Source organism: Anabrus simplex, chromosome 8 (assembly GCF_040414725.1).
Source record: "Anabrus simplex isolate iqAnaSimp1 chromosome 8, ASM4041472v1, whole genome shotgun sequence".
NCBI lineage: Eukaryota > Metazoa > Arthropoda > Insecta > Orthoptera > Tettigoniidae > Anabrus > Anabrus simplex.
Window position 1 is genome coordinate 187,165,439 of NC_090272.1, and position 20,620 is coordinate 187,186,058.

A 20,620-nucleotide genomic window follows, 5' to 3' on the forward strand; every position below is an offset into this window, starting at 1 on the left:
CTCTTATAAGTAAAGGTCTCTAGGTTTAGTTTAAACTTGGTTATTATTTTAGGAAATAAGTGTTATTTATTTAAGGTGTATTTGTTGTATATAATGTTTTATTGAATCATCTGTAATTGGGCAAATAACCTATTGATGATAAATAAATCTATCGTTTATTTGTGAGTATCATCTTTGGTCAAGGAGTCAGTTACTCCTTGCCTAAGAGGCAACAATCATAATGTGAGTGTATGTGTTTCTGAGTCCAGTATGATGACTGCAGGTTATGTGTTGTGTAGTGTGTGATAATGATGACAATAATGAATTAGGAAAAGAGTGAAACCTAGTATCGGACCATAGCCTACTACTGTCAAATAACGCCAAGGGGTCCGCTCAAGGCTTAACGCCCTCAACCACCATCAACGGCATCATATTATGTCCTCACTCCATATGAGTACTGCAGAGGTTTGAAACTGAACCTAGGTTTTTGGCACATAATCTAGTGATAAGGATATATTTTTTTTTTGCTATTTGTTTAACGTCGCATTAAGACATTGAAAGTTTTTGGTGACGGAAAGATGGGAAAGGGCTAGGATTCCGAAGGTAGCAGCCATGGCCTTAATTAAGATGCAGCCCCAGAATTTGCCTCGTGTGAAAATGGGAAAACATGGAAAACCATCTTCAGGACTGCCAATAGTGGAATTCGAAACCACTATCTCCCGAATGCATGATTAAGAATTATATACCACTACCTCTCCTACAATGGCAGCCGACATTCTGAAGGTGAAAGTTTTTTTTCAACGGAACTCGAACCGGCTAACTATGAAGTTATACCTTACAGGCTTATGGCTACAAGACGGACATGGCGTAATTTATATTGACGGTAGTACCCATCTTGCTGCAATTCTTACTCTGTCTTGCAGCCAAGTAGATAGCAACGCCTCCGATGTCCCATTAACTCTGCATGTAGCTGCCTTCTTACTGTTGCTGTATTTCCTCATACTTCCGATCCTTATGTAACGATGCTGCTTCTTCTTCTTCTTCTTCTTCGCGAATGGGACACCTAGGACCACATGGAATGAACATTTTTCAGCCTTCCTTCCTGCTCAGTAATTCAAGGTCCGTGCGAGTTTCTGTTCCTCCGATCATTTACTTCATGTAGGTTCCTGTTCTTCTCCTATAGTTTTAGTTATATTAATTTTATTTTCTTATCTTATTTTTGTCTCAGTTTATTCACCATATGAGGGTACAGATGAGGATGAAGTTATTAAATTTGATGAAGCATTGAATGACATCTTAATCAAGGTCAACAGCAAGAATAGTATAAAGTTAATGGGCGATTTCAATGCACGAGATGAAAATGGAACATAAGGATATTAGAAGGTGATGGGAAAATGTGGGGAAGATATGAAAGCTAAGAGGAATGGCAAGCGTTTACTACACTCCTATTTTAATATGGGATTAACTGTTATGAATACATTCTTCAAGCATAAGGCTATTCACCATTAAATATGGGAGGGTGATGACACCAGATCTATATAGACCATAAAATAACCAATTTTTAATTCAGGAAATCTGTTAGGAATGTGTGGTTTTTACAGAGATTTTTTGATGATTCAGACCACTATCTGATCTGTAGTGAACTAAGTATCTCTAGGACTAAGATAAAGTGAAATCTGTCTACAGATGAATAGGATAGAAAATCTCCAGGACAAGGAAATTAGACAGAAATAGATTGATATGATTAGTAATAATAATTTTGTGTGGCTATTTCTAGCTGGGTACAGCCCTTGTAGGGCAGACCCTCTGATGAGGGTGGGCGGCATCTGCCATGTGTAAGTAACGCGTGTTATTGTGGTGGAGGGTAGCGTTATGTGTGGTGTGTGAGTTGTAGGGATATTGGGGACACCACAAACACCCAGCCCCTGAGCCATTGGAATTAACCAATGAAGGTTAAAATCCCCGACCCGGACGGGAATCGAACCCGAGGCCCTCTGAACCGAAGGCCATTACGCTGACCATTCAGCCAACAAGTCAGACGATATTTATTTATTTATTTATTTATTTGGGAAACCAAAACAGCGAGAAGTCGAATTACAGAGTTCCGCAAAGGAAAAATATACTTACAGTGGAGTAGCACAAGGCAAACATAAAAAAAATTAGTGGAAGAACAATGAGGAAATAACATCTAATGATAAAATAGAGGAACAAATTAAAAACTAACAAAATAACTGTAGAGACACAACAATTAAGAACAAAATATAAAGGCAAAAGAAACAATGAGGAATATTGAAGATTGAATGTAAAACGAAGAGAAGAACTTATAGCTAGGCACAGTAAGATAAATACAGAGATAACACATAAGTAATGGTATAGTACAGTAAAAAATAAATAGATAAATGAATATTACATTATGCACAAAAGAGAAGACAGCAACGAGAAGAGAAAAAAGGAATATAAAGAAAATGAACTAGGTTAAGTTAAGGAAGAATCGATTAAAGGAGGCATACGAAGAAAAAACGTCCAAGTTCCTGTCAGAAGATAAAGAGTTAAGGAGGGTTGGTATGCGGATAAATAAACTTCTTTGAACGAGAGAGAAGCGAGAATACGGAATATGAAGGGGCGGATTAGTCCTGGTTTTGCGAGTTGGAACATGTAAGGAAAAGAAGGATGCAGGTTCAAGGGAACAAAATAAACCGTTAACAGCGTTATACAGGAATCTAAGGTTGGCTACTTTCCTGCGACTAGATAACGGGCGAAGGTTTGACTTATCCAGTATCTGATTACTGCTCAAGTTTCGACAATCAGATACTCTGGCTCTAACAATGGCACAGAAGAATGACTGCACGCGGTCAATGTGATTCAGATTAGTGGGTGAAGAGGTAGACCAAATAGGAGATGTGAATTCAATAATCGGTAGGATGCAAGATACATAGTAGGCTCGGAGGGCGTGGATATCGGTGATGTCAGAAAATCTATACAACAAACCGAGAAGTGACATTCATGATTCATCTTTTGTATATGGGGGACAAATAACAATTTGCTGTCAAACAACACTCCTAAGTCATTTTGTTCTGTTAGAGTTGGGAACGGGTTACCGAGGAGGGAGTATTTACTGAGAATATGGGAGTTATGAAGCGTGATCGAAATAGAGGAACACTTGGTAGGATTAGGCTTAAGACACCATGTGGAGCACCATTCAGAGAGTGAGTTAAGCCCACTCTGTAAGGAGTTTACGTCTGATAATGAATTGATTTGTTTGAATATTTTACAGTCATCTGCAAATAGTAGAATTTTACAAGAAGCGGAGGATATAGTATTAATGAGATCGTCAATAAATAAGACAAAAAGAAGCGGACCTAGGACACTGCCCTGTGGGACGCCAGAATGTACCATAACAAGAGTCGAACTGAACCCATCAAGAACCACACGCTGAGGTCTGGTATTGAGGAAGCTCTGCAGGAGAGTTAGGAAGCGATCATGGATATTAAAATGTTCTGAGAGTTTATAGGAAAGAAGTGCGTGGTCTACGGTATCAAAAGACTTTGCAATATCAATGTAGCACACGTCCAGCTGAGAACCGGCATTAACAGCAGATGTTGCACGATGGAGAAGAACAGACAGATTAGTTAGGCAGGAGCTACCAGGAAGAAAACCATGCTGCTGGGATGATATATAAGGAAATGTGAAAGAAAGAAGATGCTGGTGGATAATCTTTTCACAGATGAGTGACAGGGTGGGTAATATAGAAATCGGACGATAGTTTCTGACATCAGAACTCTTACCACTTTTAAAAACCGGAGTGATGTTAGCGAAAGTAGCCAGCTAAGAAGCAACGGTTAAATATAACAGCAATGGGATGGGCAAGAGTCGTAGCGGTATCTTTAAGGAAGATAGGACTGAGACCATCTGGACCAGTAGGTTTATTTTCTAGCAGGGAGGAAAGTAAAGAATAGACTTCTGACTCAGAGGTGGAAAGATTACTGAGACTATGAGAAGGAACAGAATCAATACACGGAAAATCTGGAAACTGAACAGGTGAAACAAAATTAGACGCAAAGTAATCGTTGAAAATTTCCGGTCTATTACTACCACTGGCTAAAATATCACTCCAAGTCACTGTGTCTGGCACACGCTTTGTATTTTTTCTGCTGTTTATCAGAGACCAGAATCTTTTGCTATTGCTTCTCACTTCTAGGCAGGCAGAGTTTATGTAGTCCTGGTAATCCAGTTTTAGAAACTGTTTATGGTGTCTGCGAAGGTCAGAAAAAGTTTTATAGCTGGCTTCAGAAGGTGACATTTTCCAGTCTTTCGTTTTATTAATTTTTGCAATTTTGGTGTCACTTTTCTTCCAAGGTGGGCATCTGGCAGATGTTTTATGAGTGGGAACAAGGTTCACAATTAAGTATTCATTTATTTTCCACCTAGTCGATACAATGATTGCTTAAGGCAATTTTTAATGGTTAAAAGTGGTACATGTTTCGTATATTATCAACATCTTCAGCCACATAACACTGTTTAGATGAAAAATATATAAACTGATAAAGTAATAAATAAATAAATAAATAAATAAATACTTAATTGTGAATCTATTGAAGTGCGATACGGACCATGAAGCTGATTTTATGTAATGGGAACAAGGTCACGGATCACAGCACGGGTCCAGTCGTAGAACAGGTCCACTGCTTCTTGGACCGAGATAATTTACTGGAGGCTGGAATCGAAGTCGGTGCTACAAGAATGCAAGGGAGGTTTGCAATCGGCAGTGAAAGAAAATGAAACTCACGAACGGCAGTCAACCAGTTTCCAACCTGAGGTATATTCAATCTTGAGACGGCGAGTCGTGTACTCCCGGCAAGGGAGGCTTGGGTAAGCCAGCAGCCGCCGTAGCAGGTGGAATAAAAACAAAGCCGTTTAAATTGATCAGAATTACTTCCAAGCACTTCCCAACACAAGGAATCACTGGCTGGATCGTCTAGATGAACATCACTATATTCTTTTGCGCATACTACTTGTTTTGACACCAAAACTCCTAAAAGAACACAGAGGAAAAAGATACAGTTACTCTCACTCGCCGCCATCTTGTTTGATTAGTGAAGAGTTCCAAATAACAGACAGTAAGCAGGTTCAGGATATAGAAAGAGAATGGGTGGCATACAGGGATGCTGTAGTAGAAACAGCAAGGGAATACCTAGGAACAACACTGTGTGTAAAGATGAGAAAAAGTGAACATCTTGGTGGAGATAAAGTGAGGGAAGCTTGTAAACGTAAAAGGAAAGCAACTCAGAAATGGCTCCAAACAAGGACTGATGCGGACAGGGAATTGTTCATAGATGAAAAAACAAAGCGAAACAAATCGTTAAATCCAAGAAGTTGTGGAAAGATTTCAGTAATAACCCGGAAAGGCTAGATCAAGTGGCAAGGAAACCTTTCTGGCAACAATGGAGAAGTACCATCAACACCCTGAAATGGCAGGAGCTGGACAAAGAGAAATGAAAATGATGATGATGATGATGATAAATAAAGAATCTTAGAAATGGAGGGAAAAAAGGAATGAATAGTGTTTTCAGTAAATTAGGTGAATTCATAATAGATTCCAGGGAATCACTGGAGAGGTGGAAGGAAAATTTTGAAAATCTTCTCAATGTAAAAGGAAATCTTCCTGGTGACAACCTATCTCATGGAGATTGAACCACACCCCTCCCTTACCGATAATATACAACATAATACAATACACACATCGGGAGATTTGAGGCATGGACCGCAACTAGGAAAGGCCAAAAACACAGCCCTGAACCGGAAACGTCCCTCATTAACAATGCACAACAGCGATGAGACTAGCTTCTAGCAATAAAATTCAAATAAAATTCAAATGAGGGTTTATTAATATAATAAGATTTCAAAGAAAACGAAAATGAAACCACCAATAGAGGTAAAAAAAAAAAAAGATACATACTTGTGTTCATTTGGTTCAGTCGAAGTAGTAACATAAATGCATGAGCACAGCATTTCTCAAACACCAAAATTAATATTTAATTTACGACGTGCTCACCGTATCAATTATAATTTCCAGTGGTGTATACTGAGAGCTACCAAGGCTATCAGTGAAGTCCAAGCCTCAAATGAGAACGATGGAAATCTAAATCTTATTGTAATGTAAGCATCTGACACATTCTTCCATTTACAAAACTTGAAAGTATTGAGAAAGAACGTCGCTCGTATTTCTGAGAGCAAGGCATCGGAGACTAACATCGCAGCCCAGGCCTTCGGCCCATTCCCCTCGACCCGCCGCGCGAGGCTTGCTGGCGAATGTCGCAATGGTGCGGGGGAACGAGGGGATCCTAACCTTGAGCTGGGCTAGGCTTCGGTCCGTCAAATCACCGCCGCTAACAAGAGAGACAGCAGTGGAAAGAGAAGGCCCAAAGACTCGAAGTTCTCCGGAAGTGTCCGAATCGATGGGTTTCACCCATGTGCTACAGAATCACAAGTTTGTTTTTGCATGTGCAGGACATCTTACGGGTTGCTTATAGTTGGAAATTATTGGTATATTTCAGTTGATCTCAGAACAATTTTAGTTTTTCTGAAGTTATAGTGTTTAACGTGACTGTGACCTTGTGATTTTACTTTTGTGAAATGGCTGAACCGTGTGTAAGTTGTTGGATAATCCACTCTCGCAACTGAAATATGAAAATAAATTGCTGATAATTAAAAATGGTAAGCCTACCCTACCTCTTACACAGTTACAGTGTGAACAGGAGGAGAAAAACAAGAATCCATACAAAGAGGTATTTCAACTTAAGTATGAAAAGTATTTGTGGTTATGTGGCTCATGCGAACTTCACAAACTTTATTGTTGGCCATGCTTATTGTTTGCAAATGGGAAATAATAATAATAATAATAATAATAATAATAATAATAATAATAATAATAATAAGTCCACCTCTGTGGTGTAGTGGTTAGTGTGTTTGGCTGCCGCCCCCGGAGACCCAGGTTCAAATCCTGACTCTCCAACGAAATTTGAAAAGTGGTACGAGGGCTGGAACACGGTCCACTCAGCCTCGGGAGGTCAACTAAGTAGAGGAGGGTTCGATTCCTACCTCAGCCATCCTTGAAGTGGTTTTCCGTGGTTTCCCTCTTCTCCTCCAGGCAAATGCCGGGTTGGTAACTAACTTAAGACCATGACCGCTTCTTTCCCTCTTCCTTGTCTATCCCTTCCGATCTTCCCATCCCCCACAAGGTCCCTGTTCTGCATAGCAGGTAAGGCTGCCTAGACGAGGTACTGTCCTCCTTCTCAGTTGTATCCCCGACCCAAAGTCTCACGTTCCAGGACACTGGCCTTAAGTGTAGAGGTGGGATCTCTCGCTGAGTCCGAGGGAAAAACCAACCCTGGAGGACAAACGGATTAAGAAATAATAATAATAATAATAATAATAATAATGCAAAGCCTCTGGAAAGGCTTGATGGTGGCCTGATGAAATGAATGGTGAATATGTCATAAGCACCCAGTCCCCGAGCTAGGGGAATTAAGAGTACGATGAGGCTGATTCGTTGGCTACCATCTACATTGATCAGGTGTTGAGTATTGGCAGTAGCAGAGGCTAGGTCTTGTGAACCATCCTTAACACAGCAGGCTACTCCAATGGCTATTAGCTGCAGCTCAAAACCCTTACGGCTTGACGTTCACTAAACTAACTATCGAAACTGGGTAACCTAAGTCTAGTGATAGCTCATGTCTTGATTGCAGCATACGCCACTGATAATTTCACTACATAATTAGCTAATCTGACAACAATCCACGTGGATTTGTCTGGTCGTTCTTGCCACGAAATTAATTACATTGTTTTACATATGCGTCTATCAAACTCCATTATCATCTCGATAACAATAGCTATAGAAAGATAAGATCCCCAAGCATCCCAGAGAAGAAACACAGCAGATATAATAAAGGAATGCAGGTATCGGGATGGCCGAGAGAGAAAACATCACTGGACCAAAGAACAATAGTCAAATCCAAAGAGAATCACAGGCATGCGCATCACCTGAATTTAAGTAAACAAACATGGCGGCCTCGTAGGCAAGCAAACTGTCAAAACAGAGACCAAGGCAAAGTAATTAACACCGTACCGAAAAACAAACACAAGGTATGGAAACAAGATCAAAAGGAAAAATTAAACTGACCGATACGTCATCTTTTTACTCCCCACACTCACAAACACACACCCAAACATTCAGACATTACCAGTATCTGCCAACAATGCGAGCAGTAGCTCCATTCAATAAGTTGGTCACAAACTCATGTAATATGACTCTCATGATCACAAACAAAGGTCTCACATATGTCAGAGTAACGTGCACGATGCAAATATTTCATCAGCAGGATAATAGGGACCCATTGGTCACGCATAAGTCCATCAGGTTATGCACTCCATATGACGCGAATGGATCTCCGCGTCGACATGCAGGGCATACATTCATTTGATGGCAAAATACATTAGAATGCAGTGCGCATAAATAGAATTGATCAGAGACCCAGTTAGACACATCTCACCATCACAATAACAGCAACAAACACGCGGTCCATTCACGCCGCAGAGCAGAAAGATGCATATCAATCAGCTATGATTAAAAGCACAAGAAAACCACAAGATAATCATAGGACCAATATAAATACAAGGATCACCATACCTGCAATATCAGCCGTCAAATTAAAAAGAAGGGTGGCAGTATAGGCTGGGTTTAAATCGACTAAATACCCATCTGTAGCTCAGAAAAGCCACTCCGATCTGCGTGGAGTCCATTTTATATTCCTCTCTCATAACCACAACAAACATTCGAGTCAAAGATAAAGTTACAGACTCGCCGGAAAGAATGATCCTCCAACTGAGGGTGCTGCCATATGTAGTACAACCATGGAAATAGTTAAGTCAATCAAGCCCTTAGCAATACGGGAAACATCGCTTTTTACGAACATGCTATATTAGCATGTCTCAAGAGGAGGACAATGATGTTGATGAAATTATGCTTGAGGAAGTGGAAAGGATGGTAAATAAACTCTATTGTCATAAAGCAGCAGGAATACATGAAATGAGACCTGAAATTGAGGACCGTTTTTGCAAAACTTGCTTTCTGCAAAAAATTGGAAATTTACTTTTTTATTGATTCACATTCATATTGAAGTCCTCTATAGGATGGTGAAACCTGTTTTTGTATAACTTGCTTCTTGCTGCAGTAATAGTCGATAAAATTTAGCGAGCTTTTGCAAAACTAGCTTTCTACTACTTAAAGAGTTACAGCAAAACTTGCTTTCTACAGGAATGATTTTCATTTTGAAGTCATTGAAACTGTTAATCTTTATAACTGCATGGATTTGGTTTAAAATTAATACGACAATGGTCCTCTTTTTGGTGTTAATAAATATCTGATAAAATTAGAATGATACTATTTTCCTTTCTTTTTGTGGTTTCTTTTATATTCATAAAGCGTATATGCCAAAGACAATGTTTAAATTATTTTGAAGACTATGATGTCGAATAATTATGAGTGAAAGGTGGATAAAATGTCCATGTAAATAAATTTCATAGAACAAGAATAACATTCTCTTCTGAATTAACTGATGGTGGTGGTGATTATTGTTTTAAGAGGAAGTACAACTAGGCAACCATCCTCTATATAACACTAATCAGAGGGAAAACAGGAAGGGATCCGACACTTCGAAAAATGAAGGTATCGGCCAAAGGAAGACAGAGGCCACGAAGGGCATGAAAATGAGAGACTCCCTAGCCCTCCATACGTAATACCGTCGGGGTCCGAAAAGAACAATAGTTGACCAAGGGAGGTCGAATAAGATAGATGAAAGTGAGGAGCCTGGAACAATTAAATGGAAACAATGCCAGGGCTCAGCTAAGGGCCCCGTGGTCGCCAACCCTGGCTCCAAAGTTCAGAGCCCCTGGGGCCCTTTTAGTCACCTCTTACGACAGGCAGGGGATACCGATATTCATCAGAGTGTACATATCAGAAATTGCAGGAATGGTGTACTGTAAAACTTACACTGTTATTAAATATGTTTAATTGATGGAAAAACCAAGATAACTCATGTTTTAGTAAAATTACTAACACTTTCTTCACTAATATTTTGTGTAGAATGCAAGTTTTGAAAGAACTGTTGACTTTTGAACCCTCATACAGTGTACAATTCTTAAATTAAATAAAACCCAAAGATCACCGTGTAATAAGCACTAATTATAAAGTTGATCAACAAAAAAGAAAGTTTATAACTAAAAAGCCCTTCTTGGAAAACAATTTTTTGTCTCTTCTGAAAAATTTCACTTTTTCACAAAGCAAGTTTTGCAAAAACGGTCCTCAATTGTGAAGTGTAGTGGGAAGGCAGGGATGAAATTGTTTCATAAAGTAATAAGATTAGCATGGAGTGTTAGTAAAGTACATTCTGATTGGACAAAAGTAGAAATTGCACCTATCTATAAGCAAGGGAACAGGAAGATTGCAACATCTATCGAGGTATCTCATTGATCAGTATACAGCAAGGTGTTCAATGGCAATTTGGAAGGGAGGGTGCGATCAGTGGTTGAGAGGTAAGTTGGATCAGATTTTCAGTTTGCAATTTGAAGATTTGAGGATTAAAAGAACAAACCTAAATTTCTACATTTTGTCTTCTCGTTCAAATGGATAGAAAAAGTGGGATGTTAAGTGGTAAGTTAATGCTATGCAGACTCCATTCTAATATTAGTAAGAAAGAGAATTCTGTCAAAAAACAAAAAATATCAACAGACTATTTCAGCGAGGTGTAAAAATCTCTGGAAGTGATAAAATTAAATTGTTAATAGTTTTAATGTTTCATTGTTATGGTGACACAGTTTATAACCTCTCATAGTGAATGTTTGTAGTGCTTCAGTGCATTTTCACAGATGCAAGTTTTAAATAATTCTAATTTTTATCATGGTTACGGCTAATTTTCTATTAACTGGATGTTTGTTTAACCATGGGGTGGCTTCTATCCATTACTATGGATAACTGAGAGTTGGCCATTTCAATAATGAAATAAGGCTCCTACGAAATATAGCACATGGATCAATCAACTTTATAAGCTGATGTAAGAAACCTTATAACTGAGAGTTGACTACATTAATCATGCGGTAAGACTTCTAAGAAACAGAGCAAATGGATCAACCAACTTCATAAGCTGATGTAAGAAACTAGTGAAGGTGTGGTCTCATCAGTTCATACTCTGTTTCTGTATTTATCATGAAATAAGGCAACCAAGAAACACTGTACTGTAAACTGGGGTGAATAGGGACAAAAACCGGAACAATGAAATTGAATTAAGCAGCTCGCTTGTGTTTTGGTCTATGGTGATGGTACCAGTGCACTTAAGATGGATAATCTGTTGTTTACAATATGTTTTGGCGACAAAATCGTAATATTATATTTCTTGTGTTGGAAGACCTACTAATGGGATGTTAATTTTCTTAGAATTTCCATATTGTGTAAAATGTTATCTGATATCAGCTTGTAGCTAGACTGACGTGTTACTGCAATACTATACTCATTTGGGTGTGTTTTGGTGAGTATTTTCACATAATAGATGTAGATGTACCTTTATTTTGAAATCAGCTGTTTATTTTTTTTGTTGGAGGCATATTTTTTCCATTAAATTGGGGTGAATAGGGACAAGATGAAAAATGTACAAAATAAAAATGTTTATCTGAAAAATTGATACCTATGATCAATTACAAGTCAAACAAACTAGAGCTGTAACAGTTTCATTTGACACCGTGGCTTTCTGATAACCTAACCTCAATTTTGGTCTCATTTAATTTCAGCGATTCTTGAATGATGCCTAGGAAATACATCAGGGGCCCCTCGATCAAAAGTGCATAATCCTCTTGATGAGTAGAAGGTGATACAGGCTGTCCAAGCAATTGTTAGTGGTATGTCTATAAGACAGGCAGAGAAAAAATTTGAAATTTCAAGGTCAGCCCTCATTGTTATTTGTAGCAGTTGAGAGACACCCCAGTAGCTGCAAATGTCAGCCTGACAGAATTCTTGAAGGAAATGTGATATGGAAAAGATTAAATGGAGCAGATAAGAGGCCAAAGAAAGGGGCTGAACGTCCCAACTGGACGCAGCGTGACTATGTGATTTTGAGGAAGCTAATGAAGATGATCAAGAACAACAAGAATCTGTTCAATATGAAGTAGACTCGAGTGATGAAGAAGGACAAGATGGTGAAGTGGAGAAAGCAAGTGAATGTGAGAAGGCAAGTGGAGGAATAAACGATCTGAAGGAAGGAGACTAGGTCAAGGTCCAATTTTCTTATGTTAAGGGTGTGAATATATTCATTGGAATGTTTCTACAAGAACTTGAAAAGGAAAAGGAAAAATACATTGCAACTTTTCTTCACCAATCAACCAAATGTTCAGATGTCTTTGTGTTCCCTGATGTGCGTGATGAATGCGAGTTCTCAAAAGCTGACATACTTGCTGTTTTAACCTTTTGAACTCCATTACCCTTAGCTTATGCTTCCTGCTCCACTCCTAATTAATTTCTGCACTATGAACAGTTGTAGTGTGAACAATGCAAAAGAATCTAACACAAAATATAAGTATGTTACATGAATATATTTACAATTAGGTACACAAAATACATTAATCCTTGTATGTTTTCACTGTGTGGTACTTTTCAAAACAGTTTTCTGGGTGGAGACCGGGTTTTCTCACTTTCTGAATTCTGACTTTAGCATATCTGTTGGTCTCGTCGGCAATTTGCTTGAAACACTTGTCACTAAAATAAGTTGAAAAAGTCCGTTAGGTGTTCAAGGATTGTTCCTACCTGATGTTTTGTATCCACAAATTGTTTCATTGAATGAGAATGCAGGTAAATCAGGATCGCCAGCTCTCCATTCGCGCCATGGTTATGGAGGAGCACCACCACCTCCGGTTTCATTATCACTATCATTTTGTTCACTTTCACTTACATTATTCACTAAAAAATCATCCAAGTCAGTCGTTGGTTCATCATCGTCACTATCACTGTCCACAAACTGTTCTAAAATATCCAGTTCCGTGAGTGAAGACGAAGCAGAAGCCATGTTCACATTCAAACAACATCTGTGAGCTTGCATAAACATTCGAGAATAACGGAGCTTAAAAAAGTTACCGCAATTCCCGCAAACTATTGTAAATAGGAAAACGTGTTCTCTTAGAGATCGTTAGATAGCTCTACATTACCAGAACACGGCACAGTCCTCATACGAGCGCTGAAAGTACGAGAAATTGTCATGTCAAGTGGAGCTCGACATCGGAGCACAATGTTACAAGTGACTATTCTCATTTTGGTTCCGTATTGAAGTTGACGTATGTCTCAAGTGTTATTACAATATTATAAGTCCACCTGTTCAATACAATACAATATGATCCACTACTTCATATGGTCAAATGTTTTTTATACATAATACATAAAAGTCAAAGGTACATGTTTCACCCTCCTTAGGGGCATCATCAGCCTATATCAATCTTAAAAAATAATAATAATACATATACTTATAAATTATAGGTTAAAATGTTGAAAATGGTTTCGTAAAACATTATACAATAACATCTAAAACAATGATAATGCACCAAAGTATGTTAAAAGAGTGAAATTAACAGTTTGAAGATTAAAACGTGATTAAACATGAGATTTTGAGAGTCTAAAACTAAAATGGATCCATATTTTTATAATATCATTAAGACTGTGAAAGCCTTGAGTATAAAAACAATCATCAAAGGGGGGATGTTTCTTCAATTCCCAAGTTGAATCCAAGGTGGTAAAATCACTTTCAGTTATTTAAAACGGAAGTGTGAATGTAATAAACAAGTTTAAAATGTATATGATTGGGATATCTGAAAGTCAAGAAGAAAATGGAACTTCTGTAGAGGCGATGCTTGTGATAAAACGTATGTCAAAGCTAGCAGAGTTCGGAAATTATGGTAGTCGAATGGATCTAAAAGATAGTCAAGTTGATATATAATTCCGTTGAAACATGTGTTGGAAGAAATGTTCAGGATTTTTCGTACGGAGCGTATTAAGTACGTCAGGTTGTTACAGCAGCGCTAGCTTGACATTCACACTTCCGTTTTAAATAACTGAAAGTGATTTTACCACCTTGGATTCAACTTGGGAATTGAAGAAACATCCCCCCTTTGATGATTGTTTTTATACTCAAGGCTTTCACAGTCTTAATGATATTATAAAAATATGGATCCATTTTAGTTTTAGACTCTCAAAATCTCATGTTTAATCACGTTTTAATCTTCAAACTGTTAATTTCACTCTTTTAACATACTTTGGTGCATTATCATTGTTTTAGATGTTATTGTATAATGTTTTACGAAACCATTTTCAACATTTTAACCTATAATTTATAAGTATATGTATTATTATTATTTTTTAAGATTGATATAGGCTGATGATGCCCCTAAGGAGGGTGAAACATGTACCTTTGACTTTTATGTATTATGTATAAAAAACATTTGACCATATGAAGTAGTGGATCATATTGTATTGTATTGAACAGGTGGACTTATAATATTGTAATAACACTTGAGACATCGGAGCACAATGTCGAACTCCACTCGACATAGGAGCGCAAAATATTAAAGCTACCAACTGTGCGAAGAGGACGTTACACCTTCAAGCCAAACCCACTTTCAAAGTGACTGCTTTCTTTGGAAAATCAATTTTTTTTAAATTTTAGGTCAGCCGTCCTTTTAGAATTTGTAATTTGTGTCTTTGTGTCATTAAAGTGATAGTAAAAGTTTTAAAATAAATATTTGTGTTTTTACTTTTGTAATAAATGTTAACAATTTATTTTTAAAGAGGTAAATGATGTCCCTATTCACCCCTCTGTATGGATGAATAGGGATTACAATAAAAATAAACAACTGTCCCTTTTCACCCGAACTTGGGGGAGAAGGGAGAAGCAGATTTATATTATATGTTATGAACAATCTATGGGACATTACAAAATATAAAAATAAAACTTTCAATACTAAGTTATTTATTGCTAAGATATATAGGAAAACTGAAAAATTTGTTCCTATTCACCCCAGTTTACGGTGTATGGATTTACTAACCTTATGTTTTTGTATTCATCATGAAATAAGGCAACCAAGAAATACTGTAAATGGATTTACTAACCTTATAAGCTGATGTAAGGAACTCGTGAAGGTATGGTCTCATCAGTTCATATCCAGTTTCTGCAGCAGATCGATGATCAAACAGAGTATAGTCAATATCTAGAACAAGTAACTTTTTCCCAGGTCGAGGTTCATTCAATATGTTGATTTTATATTCACGTATGCGGCGTTCAATCTTGGCCAGATATACCTGCAAAAGATATAAACCTCAAGACAAACAAAAATTACAACAGGCTAACACACAGACTGAAAATGTCAAGAGTGCCAAGTGCTTTGAATATAACTTGAAGGAGAATTCAAGACATTTTCTACATTGGTACATTTCATTTTTCTACATCAGTAAATATACTTCTAGGGATGGAATTGAAGACTGGGTGGAAAAGTTAATTGGTAAGAAGGAAAGAAATTTTTTAACCAAGATGGTTTGGGTATATTAAATGAGTGGATGAAGAAAGAATGCCAAAAACACTCTGGGATTAAAATGAAGGGAAATGAAGACCAAAAGAAGACAGATGAGCTAAGTTAAAAACAGTGAAGACAACAGGACTTTGGCTGCAACATATTTATAGATGAGGACTAGTGAAGAGGGAGATATTAAAATATTTTAAAAAAAAGTAGAATGGCAGAAGTTCTGAGTCTAATTTAAAATACTATACTAAAAATAAAGGAGTCAAAGTTCCTCTGAGGCAACTTACCTACAGCTTACAACTTACAAAGAATTAATCTCCTCCTTAACTAAACTAAAAGTCGAAAGTAATGTTATTTATTTTTACAATTTGCTTTACGTTGCACCGACACAGATAGGTCTTATGGCAATTAGGGGACAGGAAAGGGATAGAAGTGGGAAGAAATTGACTGTGGCCCTGCTTAAGATACAGCCCCAGCATTTGCCTCCTGTGAAAATGGGAAATAAGTACCGGTAAGAAATTTTTTTTTGAGACTCTGGCATTCGCAAAAAGGTTTTTATAATGTTCATTCATCAGCAAAGAAAGAGGTCATAGGAAGACCCTTTGGAGGAGTAGCCTGCCTCATTAAACCAAAACTTGCCTCTTTTCAGGTGTTAAAAGTAACTGAGGACTTGATTCTACTAAGAACAAATATGTGTATCAAACCAGACTACAAGCTACAGAATATTGAAGGCAGTATACAAGAAGCTTTCAATACAATATTTAATAGTGACAGAGTAGTCCTGGCAGGGATCAGTAAAACTTTACTAATGGTGCTGCAAGGGAGAAGTTATGAATCCAACATGGTGTGACTTGCTTGCCACAATGTCACCACACAAGTCTGCCAACTTAAGTGTAGTAAATGACAAGACCATTGGTCTGTATTGATTAGACAATTGGCTAGTGACAAGACCACTGGTCTGGATAGGTTGGAAAATTGGTCTAAAGGGAAGCAAAGGCAACCCGGAAGTGAAAGCCCACAGGTTAAAGCCACAAAGCAGTCCACAGGCCTCTAGTACCGCCTGCAACAGTATTGACTAGTGACAAGACCACTGGCCTGGCTAAAAAAAATGGGGAATTTCACTCCTTCTGTATTTAATATATTCAAGTCACGGATACATCTGGCACACACCATGACACTTTCAAACATCACGACTTCATTATTTTCACAGAATGTGGTAGCCTCTGGCCACGCATAATGCAAGCTCTATTGGAGAAAAGAGCAAACCACTCCTACCATTAGGAACACAAAAAATGGTTGCATTTCCCAGACTGATATAGTCTTTATTTTCATTTTTCTATATCAGTAAAACTACTACTAGGGATGGATTGATGGGAACATGGCATGCAAAATAAAAAAATAAAAAAAGATCTCTCATCTCTGCTACTTAAGGTATCGTTTCATATCGTTATTGCATGATTTTCTCCTTCCTAATCACACACCCCTGTCTATAAAAAGCTAGCAGGGGATCTAACCTCAATCAATCAATCAATCAATCAATCAATCAATCAATCAATCAATCAATCAATGAATCAATCATTTATCTGCATTTAAAGCTGTTGCCAAGATGGCAGATTCCCTATCAGTTGTTTATCTAGCTTTCTCTTAAATGATTTAAAAGAAATTGGAAATTTATTGAACATTTCCCTTGATAAATTAAACTGATGTAACCTTAATAAATTATTGTACCCATCCTGAACACTTTTCTAGGATGACTTTTACATCCTGAATCAGGATCCAACATAAATTTTCACACATCACATTTCTTTAAAATGTGATATTAGTTTATTATGCACATGCACTAATGCAATAGTTACATTGTTACAGAACGGTTGCTTTAAATAAGATTCCCAGATTCGTTTATTAAGGCGATCTCCTGCAGCCAGATGGAAACCCTGTATAATCACGCTCACAGCCCAGAGTCAACAACAATGGCAGGTTTTGCTGAGTGGTCCTGTTCTGCCGCAGTGTTTTTTGCGCTACAGTCTGAGTCTTATTTCACTTGCTACTGAAAAGAGATTTTTGTCTTCATAAGTGTCCTATACATCTAACATACTGTTATCTTCGCTTCATATCAAACTAGGGCTTATGAACCAATTCGTTAAGGCTGTAAATAATGAAAGAGTGTGTTTTCGGAACGGTGCCATCGATTCCCAGACATCAGTAATACCAAAATCAAAGAGGGTATCTTCACAGGTTCAAAAATAGGAAAATTTCTTCCTGATGCTGATTTTGAAGACGTTATGTATGCAGCAGAACAATCAGCATGGAAAGCATTCTGGGATGTAGTCAAAAACTTTCTTGGTAACCCAAGGATCCAGACTACTAACAAATGGTCGAAAGAATTATTGTTTCTTTCCAAGATTTAGGCTTCAGTGTGAGCTTAAAGGTACACATGTTACAATCACACCTGGACTATTTCCCTGAGAATCTAGGAATGCTGCTCGAAGAGCAAAGAGAAAGATTCCATCAGGATCTAAGGGAAATGGAATGCAGATATCCATGGAAATGGAACTAGAACATGATGGCAGATTACTGCTGGCTGCTGAAGAGAGAAAATCCAACTAAAGCTCACAAGCAAAAAGCAACACAAAGAAGTTTCTTAAAATAAGTCAAGATATCATAAAATTAAAACTGTAGATTGCCATTCTAGAACATGTTAGCAGTAAAACAGTAAGTGCAAAGTGGTGTAATGCCTGTAATTAACTTTTTTTTGCTAGTTGCTTTACGTCGCACCGACACAGATAGGTCTTATGGTGACGATGGGACAGGAAAGGGCTAGGAGTGGGAAGGAAGCGGCCATGGCCTTAATTAAGGTACAGCTCCAGCATTTGCCTGGTGTGAAAATGGGAAGCCACGGAAAACCATTTTCAGGGCTGCTGACAGTGGGGCTCGAACCCACTATCTCCCGATTACTGGATACTGGCCGCATTTAAGCGACTGCAGCTTTCGAGCTCGGTCCTGTAATTAATGGTTTTCCTCAAACCTGTTACATACATACATCATTATAGACTGTTATGCCTTTCAGTGTTCAGTCTGCAAGCTTCTGTGAATTTACTAAACATCGCCACAATCCTCTATATGCAACTAGTGCTGTGGCCTCATTTAGTTCTATAGCTTTTATCTTTAAATCGTTAGAAACCGAGTTTAACCATCGTCGTCTAGGTCTCCCTCTACTTCTATTACCCTCCATAACAGAACCTGTTTATACAATAAATTTCTTATTTTAATATTATTCTCATAAATATAACACTAATATAGGTGTGTTATGAGTAAAAATAACAAAGAAAAACATTCCTTACATGTGATAAACAGAGTGCAATAATCCTGTATGTACGTGAGAGTCATATATTCATTTTAATTTTGCAAAGAAATCTGACGTGATGGAGAAAAACCGACTTCAAATCCAGATTCAACATGCCTGAAATATGAAAAAATCACTATTTATACATTATGCAATGATCACAAAGTTTAAGTCGCAGGCCAGTGTTATTCCAATCCCTAATTCCCCTTATCATAAATGAATATTTGCCCCAATTTGTCCTCTTCAATTTCAACTTTATCTTCCTACATTTAAAAGCTCCATTTAAGCTTTAGTCGAGCAGGAAAAGGGGATGTCATACAGAGGAATAGCACTGTAATCTGCAGCCTTTAAACTATAAACAAGATTGCCGACACAACGAATGACCATGAGTATCCAGACAAACAGTTTGATTTCAGAGCCAGGTAATTGATTCTACTGAGGAAATTGGAGGAATTTCTTGGCTATACATGGTTGACAAGATTAGTAGCAAGTATTGCCTGAAAATTGGTAAACCTCTTGCTACAAGTTTCTCATTTTTGCCACTTGAGATCTTTGACAAAGATTTTTATTGTAATAGGAGACTAACTGCTGCTGTCATGTTGATGCTACTTAGATTCAGTACGTTTATGGGTTGAAACTAATCAGCTCTCCCTTATCCATGACACCAAACTGCCTCCTTCTTTCAACAGTGGCAGACAGCAACAAAGATATAATCCAGACCTTTTGTTTGTAAGTGAAAGCGTACCTCAGAAATGCTTCAAATCAGTATGTAAGTTTATCCCATATACAGACCTGCTTGTGTGTGCTTCTACAGTTGTAGGGGTTAACCTCGGTTACCCTCTTCAATTGAAGATCCTCTGCGTGGTGAGGGGAATAGTAGCTCCTTTCTTGCAATGCCGAATGTAGCCCTATTGGGTAACCATTCGGTATACAAGGAGGAGGAAGCTAAAGCACCACCCAACCCTAAGGTGTAACGCGACCCGTGCCAATGGGGTACATGGCACATGGGAGATGTGTCTTGAACGGAGCCTTCAAGATACTTGGCGTCGAAGTAAGTAGCATTACCCGGGTATGCGGGGCTCTGCCTGGGCGGACATTACATTTCCCTAGCTACTCGTGGGACCTACATGAGTACCGTAGCCACCCAAAAACTGGAGAGCTCCTCTGGGGCCTCCGAGAGAAACACCAGCTTGACAACAACCGAAGGGGTCTCATCGGAGATACCCTCTGATAGTACAACCTCGACAGTAAGAGAGCTCACTCTAGAGGTGAGTAATCTTCTAGTCCAGAAGAAGAAGAAACAACGCTCCGGCACTGAGAAGAGGAGGTACAAGAAGGCTTTAAAGGCCCGGGAGCAGGCCAAAGAGGGCCTAACTCCTGGAGCTGAGAGGCCTTCTACTGCCACGACAGTGACGGCTGCGGGGGAAATCCAATGGGCACAAAAGGTGGGACCCTGAAAAAGGCTCTACTTCTAGGGCATAGAGGACTCCACCCACCAAGACGCCAGTGGAAAAACTACTCCTGTCAGGGGCAACCCCAGAAGAAGATCGGCAAGCTCACAAAAGACCCAAGGTGGAGTATGCCAGGATAGCTAAAGCTGGGATCAGGATGGCTATAGTGCCTGTAGGATATCCTGAAAACTGAAAAACAGGTGAAGTCTGTGGAGGAGGTTATCACCAATCTGACAGATGAGCT

At 38.4% G+C, this 20,620-nt stretch overlaps 1 protein-coding gene across 1 annotated transcript in view; it reads right to left on the reverse strand.

The window, feature by feature from the left end:
• Positions 1-20,620, reverse strand: part of Ublcp1 (Ubiquitin-like domain-containing C-terminal domain phosphatase 1) — a 55,965-nt gene that overhangs the window by 23,190 nt on the left and 12,155 nt on the right. Inside the window, exon 3 of the mRNA XM_067153091.2 lies at positions 15,176-15,364. Within this exon, the coding sequence (XP_067009192.2) occupies positions 15,176-15,364 (189 nt within the window). The remainder of the gene's footprint in view (positions 1-15,175; positions 15,365-20,620) is intronic.